The sequence below is a fragment of the Mirounga leonina genome, unplaced genomic scaffold (assembly GCF_011800145.1).
Source record: "Mirounga leonina isolate KUSES-001 unplaced genomic scaffold, KU_Mleo_1.0 Mir_115, whole genome shotgun sequence".
Classification (NCBI taxonomy): Eukaryota; Metazoa; Chordata; class Mammalia; order Carnivora; family Phocidae; genus Mirounga; species Mirounga leonina.
Window position 1 is genome coordinate 91965558 of NW_023270268.1, and position 17800 is coordinate 91983357.

General features: G+C 43.9%; 1 protein-coding gene across 1 annotated transcript; it reads right to left on the bottom strand.

Moving 5' to 3' along the window:
- Positions 1–237: 237 nt before the first annotated feature.
- Positions 238–16719, bottom strand: UPK1B (uroplakin 1B). Its single transcript, XM_035000113.1, has 7 exons — positions 16331–16719; positions 15090–15290; positions 12519–12593; positions 11707–11829; positions 8638–8817; positions 4035–4118; positions 238–288 (listed from the first exon to the last, which is right to left on the bottom strand). Exons 1-7 carry the CDS (start codon positions 16397–16399, stop codon positions 238–240), a joined length of 783 nt encoding a protein of 260 aa, XP_034856004.1. The 5' UTR covers positions 16400–16719.
- Between the last annotated feature and the right edge of the window lie 1081 nt (positions 16720–17800).

The window sequence follows — 17800 nt, forward strand, 5'->3', positions numbered from 1 at the left end:
TCCCTTTCCTACTGGCTGTAAGAATGTTGCAGAACCCTAGACCAGGCTGAAATACTATTGAGAAAAATTTTGAGAGGCTGAGAGCCCAGCAAACACCACAGCAACTGACTTGGCAGTTTGAGCAGGAAGGCACAGGGCCCCCGCGGGGTGCAGATGTGGGCTCTACTAGGAGAGCTCGCTTGCAGCACCAGGTCCAGAGTCACTGGAGGAAGGTGGTGTGGTGGTGACACTTTGTTCTTAATATTCAGTTTTGCTCCAGTAGAACATGGTACCCAGGAGAACCCAAAACTAGAATACAAAGGAAAAAAACAAAAATAAGGAATTGTTTGAGAAACAACTCATACTTGGGGGAAGAAAGGATGTTAGGTTCACTCAGGCTTAGATGATGCTGAATTTTTAAGAGTAATCTTGCCTTAAGAAACCTCATGGGGCAGAGCTAACTATCCTGCCACTCAGCGATAGCGTCTCCGTTCCCCCTTTCCTGCACCAATCTGCACTAGACTTCCCTGTCCGCTGGGGTTGCACCTCTCACGTCTGTGCTAAACCAGCCCCCTGGGGAAATTCTTTCTTCTTCCCATCAGGGCTAATGGCCTTCCAGTGGATTCCTATTTCTTGTATGTACCAATTGGAGGTACAAGTTTCTTGCTTTCTAGCATTGAATCTCTCCTCCCACCAACCCCCTCTTTTCCCGGAAATGCTGGGAAACTGTGACCTAGAATGGCTGCCCCTGAAGAATGCCACAGAACTCAAGGTTTTTGACTCGGGCAAGGGGTGAGAATTTCTGGGTTCTGGTTCTGTTGCAGCTCTACCACTCCTCCCTGCATCTGGAAGGTAATAATATTCTTCACCTACCCCAGAGTCAGACGATGGAATGAGAAAGAAATACTCTGACCACTAATGTCTGGTGTTTATTGACAACTTACTATACATCAGACACTGTTCTGCGTGCTACACATACAACCCCAGTGAAGGCTTCCAGAACTCTATGAAGAGACCAAGGACACAGAGAAGGTAAGGTACTTACCCAAGGGACTGGCTCCCTACCTAGCTACTGTTGTGGGGATTTAATGCTAAAAGTATTGGATATAATGTCTTGTCCATAGCAGGCCTTCAATACATTTAGTTCCTTTCACTTCCCTCTTTTGAATTTCAGGGGGACTTACTAGATTCAGAGTCCATTTGATGCTTGTGGAAATGTCAAGAGTTTCAACTGGTCTGGAGTTCTAAGATGGTTTAGAGCCTTTAACATTATCCCACAGTTCCTGCTAGCATTGCACGAACAGAAACTTCACTGTTACCATTTTCCATTCATTCAACAAACTATCAAGCACCTGCTACGTGCTCTGCTAGGCCCTGGGCATACAGAGGGCAGCTGGTTCCCAGGCTTTTGGCAGAGACAAATACATCGTAGCGGAGTGACGGTGACACGACAGAGGTGTGTGGGGGGTGGCCTGGGACTTCCTGAGGGTGGGTGAGCGTGAACTCTCAGAGGAGTTCACTTTCCCTTCCTGCCTCACTCAGCTTCTCACCCTGAACCCAGCATTGCCTAAAGTGTGGTGCACAAACACCCAAGGGACCCTTGTGGGTGGGCCTGATGTCAAGACCATTTGCATAATTATATTAAGACTTTATTTGCCCTTTTCGCTGTTTTCCACATTTGCACTGATGGTGCAAAAGCTGGAGAAGGTAAAAATGCTGGCATCTTAGCAGGATTCGAGGTAGAGGCATTGAACTGTGGTAGGAGTCAGTGTATTCTTCACTGTTATGTACTTGCAGTTAAAAAAAAAAAGGCACTTTAAGAGATTTAGAGTTTCAGAATTTTGAGATTGTTTTTGATGAAACAGTAAGAATGACTAGTTTTATTAAATGTTCACCTTTGAATATACATCTTTTTTTTGGAAAGATTTATTTATTGGGGCATCTGGGTGGCTCGGTTGGTTAAGTGTCTACCTTTGACTCAGGTCATGTTCCTGGGGTCCTGGGATCGAGCCCCGCATCAGGCTCCCTGCTCAGAGGGGAGTCTGCTTCTCCCTCTGCCCCTCTCCCCCCTTGTGTTCTTTTGTTCTTCTCTCAAAGAAATAAATAAAATCTTTTTTTTTTTAAAAGACTTATTTATTTGAGAGACAGTGCACGTGCGCTCCTGTGCGGAAGTGGGGTGGGGAGCCCAACATGGGGGGCTCGATCTCAATACCCTAAGATCACACGACCTGAGCGGAGATCAGGTTAAGTGGGCACTTAACCAACTGAGCCACCCAGGCGCCCCTGAATATACATCTTTTTAATATTCTTGCAACAGAGAGTATGCGTAAAGTAGTTTTGTTGCATCCTGAAATCTGATGGTTGCCTTAAGGAAAAGCACTTGTGTGATTGTTTGATTGTATACTGAACTAGCCACTTTTTAAAAAGATTTTATTTATTTATTTGAGAGAGAGTAAGAACACGAGCTGGGGTGGGGGGGCTGTGGTTAGAGGTAGTGGGAGAGGGAGAAGCAGACTCCCCACTGAGCAGGGAGACCGATGCGGGGCTCGATCCCAGGACCCCGGAAACATGACCTGAGCCGAAGGCAGCCGCTTAATGAGTGAGCCACCCAGGCGCCCCTGAACTAGCCATTTTTTCATGAAACATGATTTTTACTTGAAAAAATGATTAATAGACGAACTACAGTTATTCAGATTGGATGTTTGGCAGACATTTTCTCAAAAATTTACAAAGTGAGCCTGTCTCTTCGAGGTAAACAACTGGCAGTATTGTTGCCAGTGATAAATTTGGGCGCTCAAGCAAAAATCAGGCCACTTGTTTCTGTCATGGTGGGTTGATAGCATCCCCACGATAAAGGTCCTTTCCAATGTGGCAATAGCAACGAATGTGATTTCTTGGTATTGAGTAAAGAATTCAGCCAACATGTGGAAGATCAGCATAACTCAGTGAACCAGTATTTTCCCAAATGACCAATGCATGATGTTATAGAATCATGAATGGGTAAAAGATTTATGCAAATTGTAAGACAAACCGATGTAAATGTATTTTAATATAATAGAGTCTGAAAAGTTTGTTGACATAGTTTTAGATTCCACATTGCAACTAACCTTTAAGAAACTGCTCGTTGTCAAGTTCTGTGTAGTACCAAAGAAGAATATTCACACTTATCTTTAGATAAGGCTATCAAAACATTCCTGGTTTTTTTCAGCTACCTATCAGCGTGAGGGTGGATTTTCTTCAAATCCTTCAACCTAAGCAACATACTCTAACAGATTAAGTGAAGAAGCAAATATGAGGACCCAGCTGTCTTCTATTAAAACCAGACACTGAAGATACTTTTAAAAATGTAAAACAAAGCTACTTTTCTATTTTTTGTTTTGGAAAATAGTCACTTTTTCCACAAAAATATATTGTTGATGCTAACATGTAATTAGTTTATTATTGTTATTTCAAAAGAATTAGTAAGTACTTTTTTTTTTTAATTCTGGGTTAATTTCCCATAGGGTAAATATAAATGGATATAGCCGCCATAAATAAAAGCTTGTTGGAGTCCTCAATAATTTTTGAGAGTGTAAAGGGGTTCTGAAACCAAAAGTTTAGAATTGCTTCCCCAATATAATGGCTCTTAATCCTGACAGCAAATCAGAATCATATGGAAAAAAAATTTTTTTAAAGGCCTGGGTCCCTGATCCACTGAATCAGAATCTCAGAGGTTAGGGCCCAGGCATATTTTCTTTTCTCCAAGCTTCCCCAGGAAGTGATATCTAACCACTTAGATTTCTTTGGTATCTAACTATAATGAATTAATGAGATCCAGAGGGCTGGAGCAGCAGACAAATGCTCCCCCATCAGCTGGGGGAACTGGCTAGTAGGGCACATCCCTTCCCCTGGAGGGGATATAAACGCCCCACTGCCAACCGAATCCACTGTCCTTGGCCTGGTGCCCGCAGCTTCCTGACTAGCCCTCAGGTTTTGTTTCCAGACTGGCTAGTGTGGTTGGGTTAACCAGGGGCAATCTCAAGTTCTCTCCTTATCAAGTGCAGAGAAATACTCACAGTCCAGCAGAGAATGGCAAATCCAAACCAGGCCACCCCCCAGGCATGTCGGTTCATCGGTCCAGAGATGAGCTCATAGCATCCCTGGAGGAGCAGGTGATTCCACGTGGGTGTGAGAGAAACCAGAAAAGAAGATGTAAGGGATGGGCGGGAAAGCAGATTTCCACTTGGATCAATACTATTCCAAAGTCTAGGTTAACATAACCAGGTTATTTCCACATCCCCTGGAGAGCTGGGTATTAATGGGGCTTTGCTGAGGGAATAGAAATAGTCCTGTTCAACAACTATTCTAAATCACATTATTTTGTGTCTTTACCACTCAGTCTAACAAAGGTGCTGCTATTTTAGGCTAACATTTTTTCGTATTGAATACATGGGCAATGTATTCTTTTTTTTTTTTTTTTTAGTTGTAGTATAAAGTACAATATAGTCTTAATAAAATTTGAGTATTTTTTCTCTCCTTACAGATTTTTTTGGTGATTTTTTTTTTTTTTGAGGGCAGAGGTACCTTTTGATTTGTTTGTTCTTAAATAAAAGTGCTTCTGATCTATAAAAATCAAAGGGTTTTTTTTAACCATTAAAGGAACCCCTATTTCATGCTGTCTAAATTCTCATTCGCTATCATATTTCAACGTATCTTTATTGGATTCTAGTGACACCTTGAGAAGCCACGGTGTGCGTGCAAGCGATTCATTTTTTATTAATCAAATCATTCATTCATGCATGCCATAATCCAGTGAGTTCTTATATGCAGCACACTCTGTTCCAGTCACCATGAAAAGTGCATGGGGTTAGAGCTGCCCTCTGAGCGTCCTGTGCTAAAGCTCCGGGAGAAGTCTAGGGAATGCAATAGCCAGGTGGTTCCAGGGACCACTGAGGTCCAGAGGGAAATGTCCTCAAAAGGCTGACCTTGAAGTTTAGACCCTGCCCAGTGGCTACAGGTGAACGCTAGAGGTTTCATCTTTCTGACCCTGCTCGAGGCCCTTGTTAACCCACTTACACACCCTGACTTTGCTAAGCGTTTATTTCCCTCCCATTTACTCTTCTCTATCTATGTTATAGGCGTCTCCATTCCCCTATGTGCTCAAGTAAAAAATTTTGAAATTATCTTTAACTGTTCTTCTCTTATCCAACATCAAATACTTAAACAAAACCTTTTGGGTCTACTTTAAAAATATATCTCAAATCCAAACACTTACTACTTCCTGCTACCGTCTTGGTCCACTATGGTCTCACTCCAGAATTACTACAACAACCTCTTAACTGATCTCCCTGGGGCCTGAGTCCACTGTGGGCACCCTACTTATCTTTATACAGTGCCAGAGGGATGCTTGTAAAACATAAATCAGATCACTTCAAATCCCTGCTCAAAAGAAATGGCTTTCTACCACCCTTAAAATGAAATTCGGAGTCCTCCCAGTGGCCTATGGGGCCCTGTCTGACGTGGCTCTGCCTCTCTCTATGAGCCCAGCATCCTCTACCAGAGGCTGTTTCCCTGTAAAGCTAATGAACTTAAGCTTCGGGGCTGCTTACGTACAAGACCATTTCAAGGCCCTGTACCTAATTTTGTATGCATATTTTTAATCGTTTTTCCTAAGGAGGGGATCCTTCCATGCAGAGTCAAGCCCTACAAAATCTAAATCATCCTTGGCTTCTACTCTTCCTTCACTCATTCTGGCCTTGCCATGCTGATGTCCTTGATGTTCCTCTAAAAAGCTAAGAATGCTCCCACTTCAGGGCCTTTGCACCTGCTGCTTCCTTTGCTTAGAACTCTCTTCTCCAATCTTCTTTAAGTGAGTGTCTCATTTCCTCACTTAATTCAGAACTCTGTGCAAGTATTATTCCAATGAAGCCTTTCTTGACCACCATAGAGAAAAACACTCTTTCCCCTGTCATTCCCTATATACTCACCCTGCTTTACTTCTGTTCATGGCATTTATCACTACCTGGAATTTATCATGTATTTGTTTGGTGTCTCTCTCCCATACTACAGTACGAGTACGAGGGCAGGGATCTTATTGTGCTCATTGCTGAATCTCTGGAACCCAGCCCAAGTGCCTGGCACAAAATAGGCACCTAATAAACATTGATAGAATGAATGGAGCCTGATACGAAGTAATGATTACAACAGTATCATCTATGACACAGTAACTCACAAACACCCCTGTATCCCTTACTCACAGATCCTCATGCCAATCCTGGGAGGGGGTCGTTTGTCCTAATATGTACCCATAGAACCCACTTACGTCAGGCGCCAGGCGCTGGGCTGGGCATTCAGCGGTGACAAGACAGACATGGGTATTGTTCTTATGGAACTCACAGACAAAAGCACCAGTTTTTTCACCTCTTCTAATTTAGTTCCTTCTCATGGTGGGTTTTTTTTGTTTTGTGTTGTTTTGTTTTGTTTTGTTTTGTTTTCTCATTGTAGTGGTGCTTCCCTTGATCTTCAGTTCTGTGATAATGTTCCTGAGGTATAATGATCAGAATTTGCCTGTAGCATTTCTGGGGCCGATGGACCACATGTAAGAATACATATATCTGCATCTGACATGCTATGTGAAATTCTGTTTTCTTCTATTTTCCCCACATTTATGAGGACATCCCTAATTTTGTTAGCCTTCATTTATGCAATGTAGATTTTGAAAAGCTGCAATATGGATATGAAAAAGAGAGTCATTCCCCTCTTCAGTCACTCACCCACCAACCATTTCTCAGTGCCTGCTCTGAGCTAGGCAATATGTGAAGTACTGAAGATGCAGAATTGAGTAATGCCTGGTTCTCGAGGAGACTCAGAAAAAAATAGACTTGTGAGCAAATACTTACAATATGACTCAAGGCACCAACTGCAATAATAGAAGTAAAGTATAGGAAGTACTGGGTGGCGTATTTTACTTGGTAGAAAGGGATTGCTGTCGGAGAAGTAGCAGGACCTATAACTCAGAAAGAATGGTGGTGTGTGCGAATCTGGGGGACTGGGAGAGGGAGAGGCGGAAAGGTGTCGAGGGTGAAGAATGAGAGATTGAGAGAGTAGGAGCACAGAGAGCTGGGGACAGAGAGAGGAGTTTCAGGTGTAGAAAGAACTTTGGCAGGGAAGTAGGGCTACATGATGGTAAGTTTGTAGTTGTGGTGTAGCTAGCGGGCAGAGGAGGTAGAAATGTTAAGGACAGGTGAGGCCAAGGAACCTCAAGGGAGGAGGTGGGAAGGGTTGTCCAAACTCACGGGGAGGTCCCTTGCTACTAGACACATTACATGTCCTTGGGAGATCAGCTGATTATCTCAGGGCAAATACCTTTTTCTGTCCCTTTTACAGAGATACAATCCAACCCAATCAAGATACGTTTGTGTGGGGCCATGCCAGGGTTGAAATACTGAAAGCATTGATTATTCCTGAGAGTGAGCATTATACTGCATATTGTGATGATAAGAAATACATTTAATTTTTAGAGCAGTCTGAAAGTAACTGGTTAAAATGACACCGAAACAACATTGCCAAAAAGCTAAATAAGGGTTGCTTTGAAGGACTCTGAAAAATAGTCTGCATCACTCCCATGCCCTTTTCTGGATGAAGGCAACCGATCCTAGTCCAGGCACCCTTCCAGGTATGGCATGATGATCAGCTGTTCGGTGTCCTTCATTTTGAAGGAGCGCTTTGTATTATTTACTCCCAGACTAAAGGAGTCTGACATTTCTCAATATTTAATGAACTGGGACACAACCAGCTTCCCTCAAAGTGGTAACTTGCAAAGCAGTAGAAGCATTTCGGAGGCTGACTACAAGTATAGGAGAATTCTCCGCAGGCTTTTGGGGAATATTTCCAAGTTCTTTCTTGTCCTTAAGTCTGGGCTCTGGAGCCAGGTTGCTTGGGTTTGAATCCTGACTCAACCAATTCCTAGCTGAGGGACCTTGAACAAGGTACTTCTTACACCTCTATGTCTCAGTTCCTCATCCATAAAATATGAATCATACTGGCACCTATCTTTGAGCCCTAAATGAGTTAATATATGTATGGCACTTGGAACGGTATCTGGCTTTAAGTAAGTACTCAATAAATGCTAGTTTTCAGGATCATTATATCATTCTCATCAGGCTGGAAACACTTTCTCAAAAGCCATCTGTATGTGAACTGCCTTCTACCCAAATCATCATCTTAATATTCTTTTAAGACCATCCTATATTACCACTGAATAATGAAGGTGGTTATATAATTGCTGCATTTACTGCCAGCACTTGCCATTGCTTCAGCACTAGCGACACACCCTTTTGGTACCTACCCCTTCCAATTCACAGTTTGCAAAACCAGAGTAAATCTTCGTTTAATGGAAATAGTTTTTGAAATACCAAGCCTATATTCTATTGTACAAATAGTTTGCATTTAAGCAAAGTTGGACTTTGCTATTGCAATTCTCATGTTCTATTGATTTTATTAAAAGGTAGATTTCCCCAGAAGAGCCCTAGACTAGCATCTGCATTTTACTGACAGAGAAGGAAATAGTTGACATAAGGTTTAGGGAAAAAGGATGCAGAATTCTTCATGAGAGATTATTACCTATAGTTAATCAGTATTTCCCTCATAAAGAGCAGGTATTGGACAGAGAGGACTCACCTGCTTGTGATAGTAACCAGGCACTCCTAGTTTGCAGGCCTCCAGGTTGAGAGGTTCTTTAAGATTGTTCACCACACAGCACTGGCGAGGCCAGGGATAGTCGGCATCATTATTCTCAGTCCGGAAGGCAGACGTATATTTCTGCCAGTCTGATGGACCATTTACACCACAGCAATGGTCCTGCCAGCAGAGGACAGATACAAAATTCTCTTCCATGCTCCTTGCTAGAGCCATGAATGTAGCAACTGAGATTTTGTGGAGAAAGAAGATATGGAGAGTATACCATATCTTATGTTTACTAGAATTCCCCAAATGAGAGCTGAGGGTATCGATAACCTACATTTTAGAGCTTACAAAATACTTCAACATTTGTTACTCTATTAGCCACTAATGAACTCTGATGAGTTCAACTCCCTACTATGCCTCATCTTCCTTCACTGTAAAATATGGCCTTGTTTCCTTCACGCAGTCCATGGTCCTCAGAATTCCTGTGAGGATTAAACGAGCTAATGTGCCTGACCTGTCTAGTACACTGCCTCGCCCATAGTAAACCCTTAATTATTATTATTATTTTTTAAAGACTTTATTTATTTATTTGAGAGAGTGAGGGAAAGTGAGAGAAAGAGAGAACATGAGCGGGGTGAGGGGCAGAGGGAGAAGCAGACTCCCCGCTGAACAGGGAGTCCGATGTGGGGCTCGATCCCAGGATCCTGGGATCATGACCTGAGCCGAAGGCAGACGATTAACCGACTGAGCCACCCAGGTGCCCCAGTAAACCCTTAATTATTATTAATACTAATATCTTGATACAGCAATGTGAGGGAGGTATGATTATTCTCATATGACATATGAGCAAATTGAGAGTCAGAAAATTAAAATTTTAGTAGTGACGAAGTGATGAGTAATTCTTCTTATTTTACATTTCTGTACTTTTAACATTTTCTAGAGTAAACTGGAAAAAATAACCAAACCTAGTGGCACTCAGCTCTGCCCCTACATAAGAGAGGAAGATCAAGGAACACATAGGTAATATCCTCACACTCTGGATAGAGTAGAGGATAGAGGATAAAACATATTTCATATCACTTTCCTTCCTTTGTAGAAATTCTGCTAGGGGCGCCTGGGTGGCTCAGTTGGTTAAGCAACTGCCTTCGGCTCAGGTCATGATCCTGGAGTCCCGGGATCGAGTCCCGCATCGGACTCCCTGCTCAGCGGGGAGTCTGCTTCTCCCTCTGATCCTCCCCCTCTTATGCTCTCTGTCTCCCATTCTCTCTCAGATAAATAAATAAAAAATCTTAAAAAAAAAAAAAAAGAAAAAAGAAATTCTGCTAAAATGTTTCAAGGGAAGAAATTAAAACTATAGACCCGGGCGCCTGGGTGGCTCAGTTGGTTAAGCGACTGCCTTCGGCTCAGGTCATGATCCTGGAATCCTGGGATCGAGTCCCGCATCGGGCTCCCTGCTCAGCAGGGAGTCTGCTTCTCCCTCTGACCCTCCTCCCTCTCATGCTCTCTGTCTCTCATTCTCTCTCTCGCAAATAAATAAAATCTTAAAAAAAAAATAAAAATAAAAAAATAAAACTATAGACCCCTCTCAACTTTCAGAATGAATTACTTTCAAACAAACTTGATGGTAAATCAGCTGTCTTTTATTTGAGAGAGAGAGAAGGAGAGAGAGCACAAGCAGGGTGAGGGGCAGAGGGAGAAGCAGACTCCCTGCCGTGGAGGGAGCCCAACACGGGGGCTCGATCCCAGGACCCTGGGATCATGACCTGAGCTGAAGGCAGATGCTTAACCCACTGAGCCACCTAGGTGCCCCAAATTAGCTGTCTTTAAAGCATATCCTATTTTGTCACTGGATTATGGAAAATACCTTGTGAAGGAAAATACTTATCCTATATTTTGATCTGAGCCTTTTTGGGGGAAAATGGTTAAGTTCAGACTGGGTTTTTAAAAGTTGGTAAGAAGATTTTTCAGATGTGTGGCCATTTGCATTTTCATTTGAAGAGCTAAGTTCTTGCTAAGAGAGTGGGAAAAGTACATGACCTATAGTCAGAAGAGTGACAGAAAGTAAAAAAGTGGCCAGTGAATTGGAGGTCCTAATGGGGTAAAAAGAATGGTTGGAATGGGAATATTTAGATAAATGAAGGAAGTGCTAGAGGATAGAGGGTAAAGAGACATCAAGAAGGGGGCCAAGGCCAAGGGAGTTGGCTGATGATGCACTGTGAGCCAGTGGAGGGGGAGGGAGGCAGGGGGCAGTGTGAGAGTTGGGTCAGATTAGGGCTTACGTAGGGATAGACTTTCACATACACAAGGCAATGTAGGGGTAATAGTGGATATTCTGAAAGACTTGGATTTTTGATGATATTTAAGGTAAACTTGCATATAAGGTATGATGGCCAGTTACAGACAAGTGGGCAATCAAGTCAGGTCATAGCCCATGGGTCCTCAGCAGGACTAGCCCATCGGTACTAAATAAGCAAAAGAGGCAATATTTGCCACTTGAGTTCACTGTGATGTGGAGGAAGCAAACTTGTTCTTTCAGTGTAAGTGATGCTTGAGTTCTAAGAGGCAGTGTGATTGATCTCAATTTCTTATCAATGTCATTATCCCTAAATGGAAATTAATCAACATCATGGCTCAGAAATAAAATATAGATTTATGGGTTCCATTGAGTGATGTGCACGCAAGAGGAATAGATAAGAAGAATAAATGAACTTGCCTATGTCCAGTCTCTTTTTCTTTTCTTTTTTCCTTTTTTTTTTTTTTGAGAGAGAGAGAAAGCCTCTGTGAGCAGGAGTGGGGCAGAGGGAGAGGGAGAGAGAGAATTTTAAGCAGGCTCCATGCCCAGCCCGATGCAGGGCTCTATCTCACGACCTTGAGATCATGACCTGAGCTGAAATCAAGAGTCAGACACTTAACCAACTAAGCCACCCGGGCTCCCCAGTCCAGTCTCTTTTTGAATGAAACCGTCCTAGAGGCCGTGGTCCCCACTCTTTGACTTCAGTCCCATCCATACCTTCACTCCTGGATACTGGTTTAGGCACAGAATGCCAAAACTGCAGGCATTACCTGGAGCATGAGTCTGTCCCAGGTCTTGGTGACTCCATTATTTTTCCATTGGTCATCATTGTTTGGAGGGCTATTGTTTTGGTACCTCTCCAGCATCTGCTTCAGGAAGAGGTTGGGTGTGAGCTATGGTGGGAGGAGACAACAAAAGGAGAGTTAGCACGCTCATCCCCAAGGAAGCAAAATGATTTGCTCAGCCTATTGCTAGGGGCACTCAACATCGTCTCCTGGAGTAAAACTTTGCAGAGGCCACGAGAAGGGGTGGGGTGGGTGTGAGGCTGGATGGCTGAAGTCCCCATGAAGGGAGAAGACACCCCCCACCCCCATCTTCAAAGAAATCGCAGTGAGACCAGGTGGGCAGGCATTTTAGGGTGGCTTAGGCTAGGAAGTAGAGAAAAGGAGAGAAAGCAGGATGCTGAATTGAGAGGAAATCTTAGATGTGGTGGATTATTGATCATCCTACGGGAGGGCTGGTGGCCACGGCCTAGTGTGAAGAGCATAGCAGTATTAGCTTGGGTCCCAGGAGTTGCTCGGCCTGGACTCAGGATTCTCCTCTTTCACTTACCAGCTGTGTAAACTTGGACAAGTTACTTCACCTTTTTAAATCTCATTTCTTTATCTATAAAGTGACCATTGTGATAATACATATAAAGTTATTATGAGGATTAAGTAAACTTGTATATTTAATATTAATGCACATATTAGAGTGCCTCGTACAGAGTAAGGGCTTAATACATGTCAGCTATTGTATTGTTACGATGATAATGAAGACTCCTATGGTCATTTTCGCTCTGTGCTTTTGTGATTGTACTCACAAAGTCTCGTTGTGTTGCTGCTGTGATACAAGACGCCACTTCAAAGCCATATACTATAAACATCAGAATGAAATACTGGAAGGGAAACAAATGGGGAAAAAAGGAATTACATTTATCTCCAAAAAAGAGAGAATTAAAAAAAAATAATTGTCCTATTCTTTCAGCATATTCATCTAAGTAAAACCATCTAATCATTAATGAAGTTATTCAACAAGCCCTCATTGATCAGCTGTTTGGAGCAAGACTTGGTGCTAGGTGCTAATCAGCTCAATTCCCTCCTTAGCCCCAGAGAACAAATGACTACTGAATACAGAGCTTTCTCAGCCCAGCACCCTACATTTCTATTTTAACTGAGCAAAACAAACACAAGAGAATGAACTGATGTGTGCATGCATGCGTGTGCATGCGTGTGCACGTGTGTCTGTGTGAGTGCGTGTGTTTATTCATTCAATGGCTGGCGAGAGAGTCTTGGGGGATCAGACACTATATAGAGCTTTATAAATCCCCTCTCAGTGAGAGAAATTTTCTTTATGGGTTATTGAAACTTTAGAATTACAGAGGTCAGAAGAAGATGAACCGGATCGTGTTTAACATCCAGCGTCCGTCCTGACAAGGGTCCAGTCTCACCAGAAAGGAGCGGGCAGCCTCCAGGTACACAGCCCTTCGCCGGCACTCTTCTCTCAGCCCCCAGCCCTGCAGGTGTGGGTCAGGCGAGCGGAACACACCTCACTGTGTGTTGCCCTTGTGTGTCTGTGTGTTCACGCTCGCACATGGGCACACACACTTCCGCACGATGCCTCCCCACCACACTGCCTCTATTTATGACTGAGAAATATCTGAACAGCAAGTTGCCTCTGAATCTGGGATGGGAACTATTTGCGAGGGTCTGTCTTCGCTTTCCTCAGTCTTGCATGTTTGCTTTGGGTCCCTGCGTTCTTCTAGGGAAGGGGCGCTGCAGTCAGTGTAGGTGGGGGGAGGCAAGGAAAACTGTGCTCTCTCCCTGGGCAGGGACAGCTCTGAGCAGGACCCTGGGCTGCCCTAACAACTCAGCTACTGCTCACAGAAGGGCTTTGGCTGGGGAGTCAGTAGCAGGAGCACCATCAGAGGCCTCATAACATTGCTGCCTTGTTTTTTGTCAAGAGCTTTGGTGGTTGGGGGCACCTGGCTGGCTCAATCCATAGAGCATGTGACTCTTGATCTCAGGGTTGTGAGTTCGAGCCCCACATTGGGTGTAGAAATTACTTAAAAATAAAATCCTTAAAAGGAAAAAAAAAAAGAGCGTTGTGGTTCTTCTTAAAGGGGCTCGGAAACCCCTTAAAGACACTCCAGAAAGGAGGCCTGGGGTACAGGGGTTTTCTCCATCAACCCCTGAGAAGGTACCTTGCTCCTTCCCTTTGCAGGACATGGTGAAGAATGTTCCCTCCTGGCTGCGTCAGGCACACATGGCTGGCCCAAAATGAGACCAGGATGCAGGTGAAACTTGTCTCTGGGGACACCTGCCCCTCCTCTCCCTTTCCCTGCATTCGTTTCTCCACTTGAAGAAGTGGGTGCTTTTGCCCTGGAACCAACTCATGCTAAAGGAATCAGAGAATGTAAATGTTCTGCATTCTCTGGGTGCCGGGACAATGTTTAGATCGCGGGAAAAGTAAACCAACAAACATCTTAAGTTGCTGGGCTTGTTCCATAAAGATGTAACTCAGGTCCTGCAGCATTTGGGTAGGAGAGTTATTTTAGGGTGGGGAGTGGGGGTGGACACCATCACTGTGTGAGAAACTATTGTCCTAAGCATGGGGGCAGAGAATAGAGGTCTAGGTCCAATACCAAAGGTTCTTAGCTCTGCTGGTTGCAAGTCTGCTTCCATCTACAAAGGCAGGGCGTGACCTTGCTGTCTGTGGCTCAGGACAGAAGCCTCTCTGTGCATGCATGGCGTTCGAGATCCACAGGCACGTGGGAGCTGAAGCTGTCCTCTATCCTCTCTAGTGCTGTGCATCAAGGTTTTCAAGGGTCCCTGAAGAGTAGGATGAATGCAAAATATGGGAAATGCAGGTCTTTATACAAAATCATCGGCCTTGAGCTCAAAAATGTCAGAAAAAGATCATGTTTTCTCTTAAAAATTCGTGCATATTTTGTATTTTATATCCTAAAATGTCAACGACTGATTAATATTAAAATAATGCTTTAGACTACTTATTGTCAAGAGAACGAAATCTAATGATCATGTTCTCACTCTGTCTCTTCTTTGGCCTATGTAGCTCCTGGTTGAACCTGCTGGATGTGTGCAGACACCAGGTAGAGAAGCACAGAGCTGGAGAGTGCTCCAGGGTCACGCCCAGGTTTCTCCCCTGTGGGTTCTCTACACTGGAATCTTCTGGACTTGCAATAGCGGAGGACATCCTTGCCCCCACATGGACCAGCTTCACCGCAGGGAGAGTCTCAGCCTCCTTGCCGCTCCTCCCCTGGCTCTCTGCTCCCACCTGCCCCACTACAAGCCAAATCGCTGTGCCCAGGGAGGAAGAAACAGTCCATCGAAACTGATCCAGGAGGCGACTGTGCAGAGTCTTAAGGTCTCACCGCCAGAAGAATTTTCCTGCTGGATTTCATGATGCCGACAGTGCCTAGAGCGGACAGGCAGAAGAGGCAGATGCCGACAAACACTCCGATCCAGGCTGCCCCGTAGATGTCGTCATTGTCAGTGGCTTCAAGCAGCGCGTAGAGGCTGTGCGGGTCAGACACGAAGAAGATGCACCCTGCGGTCAGGGCGATGCCGCACATCTGCGGGAGAGGGCGCTCTGTCAGGCCGCTGGTCGGAGAGCAGCATTGGGAAAGGGATGCAGAACAGTGGGAGGGGGTTATGAGAGAGACTCCCTCCGTCCCCGCAGAGGGTCAAAGCCGTGGACTGAAACTCATTACCAGGAAATCAAACAGCTCCTTCCATCCTATTAATAAGTTGTATGCTTCCTCCCGCATGTCACTCCGTCTTATTGCCATTTGGGAAAAGACCCAGGCAATTTTAGACCATCTAGAGTCGTTGCAATTTTAGACCATCTAGAGTCGTTGGGGCATGAACCACTCAACAATATCTTCTTGTTTGGGGATAACCTCCCACTTCCACTGCCCTCTGCCCAAATTCCTGGATTACAATATTTCAACTAGTCCTGGTCATACTCATCAGTGCCAGAGAACCAAGGAACCTTGGTGGTTATCTTTCCCACACTCTGCATTTTATAGACGAGGGCTCTTGGCCTTTGAAAGCCCATGACTTGTCCAGAGTACAGTTGGTGGTGGGGCTGAGCCTAGAGCCAGCGGTCCTGACTCTTGAGTGCGCTGTCAGCACACTGAGCCCACACAGCCTGGACTCCAAGCCACTCTGACTTTCCTGGCACTGGCCTCCACGTGATAAGGACATGTAAACGCAAACATCTGTCCCCAACAGCCTTAACAGAACAGTTCCATGGAGCTCAAACCAAGGTGAAATAGGAAAGAAACACCGAAGTGTGTGTGTGGTGGGAATGTTTGGACATTGACCATGGTGGACATGGCTTCTTTCAGATTTTTGTGTTTTAAAGTTGGGAGGGAAATATCCTTTTTTTTTTTTTTTTAAACCATGGTCTTTCAACATATTGCATAGTTATATATGATTATTTATATAAGTTCTAGCTAACATATTTTACTAACACATTTCCTGGAATGAAGAAAAGGGAGAGGAAGCCAGGAATTATATCATTATTTTCCTTTAAACTCTCACTTTTGATTAATCCAAAAGCTGTGATTACAGAAGGAACAGAATTTCCTGAAAAATACTCGTTACTTACACCAACAATCACATTTCCAAAAATCAGCAGGCCCTGGAAGCAACGAATGGTCGAGTCATCTTTGGCCATCTTCAGGATTTGGCACAAGCTGGAGACACAGTGGAGAACAGTACAACTGAATAGGACCAAGTGACAAATGCCTCTCCATGTTCCATGACATGACTACCTCACACCATCGCAGATCACCTTCTTGCATTCCAAGGCATCCAAACCAAATTCAGGCAATCATTTAGCAAGGGCGGGAATTTGGTTACTAAGCTCAGGAATCACTATATATATATATTTTTTTTTTTACCATAATTTTATGAAGAAGAAGAAGAAAAAGGGAAGCTTGCTGGAGTCTGATCAGTGACTTTCAGTGGTCCTTTAAGGGGTGGAATATGCAGACTGCACACAACTGTGTGATGAACTGAGGTCCTGCACGTCGACAAGTGCAGACATGGGGTGCTGAGGACTGGGCAGGGGTCCTGGCATGGCTCTTCCTGCCCTTGGTTGTGGTGAACCAAAACCCAAAAGGTAAACCCATGGCCAAAGTTGGCAGATAGGGCCCATATGGGCTACAGGCAGCTGTTAAAAACCATTATTATCAGAATATTTTGTTACCTTAAAAAATAATTGGCAATTTAAAAACTACCCTGCTTATTTACCCAAAGGATACAAAGATACAGATTTGAACAGGGACCTGCACCCTGATGTTTACAGCAACATTATCAACAATAGCCAAACTATGGAAAGAGCCCAAGTGTCCACTGACTGATGAGTAGATAAACAAGATGTGAGATATATATATATATATGTATATAAAACAGAATATTACTCAGCCATCAAAAAGAAATGAAATCTTGCCTTTTGCAATGACATGGATGGACCTAGAGGGTATTATGCTAAGCGAAATAAGTCAATCAATCAGAGAGACAATTATCATATGATTTCACTGATGTGTGGAATTAAAGAAACAAAACTGATGAACATAGGAGAAGGGAAGGGAAAATAAAATAAGATAAAAACAGAGAGGGAGGCAAACCATAAGAGACTCTTAACTATAGGGAACAAACTGCGGGTTGCTGGAGGGGAGGGGAGTGGAGGGATGGGGTAACTGGGTGATGGGCATTAAGGAGTGCATGTGATGTGGTGAGCACCAGGTGCAACTGATGAATCATTAAATTCTACTCCTGAAACCAATACTACACTATATGTTAACTAACTTGAATTTAAATAAAAACGTGGAAAAATAAATAAGTAAATAAAAATAAAAAAGTACCCTGTTGCACAAGGCAGGGAGTGGGAGAAGAGGGGCTGACGTATAGTTCCTTCCATCCGTGGCTCTCCTCGGTGCTTCTCACACACACACCTCATTCTTATAGCCCAAGATTAGGTAGAAAACAAAAAAAGGTGAGGAGCCTCATGCTGCCAGTGAGGAAACTAGAGCTTTAATTTAGGTAATTAAGACCTGCGGGGTCATGCAACCAG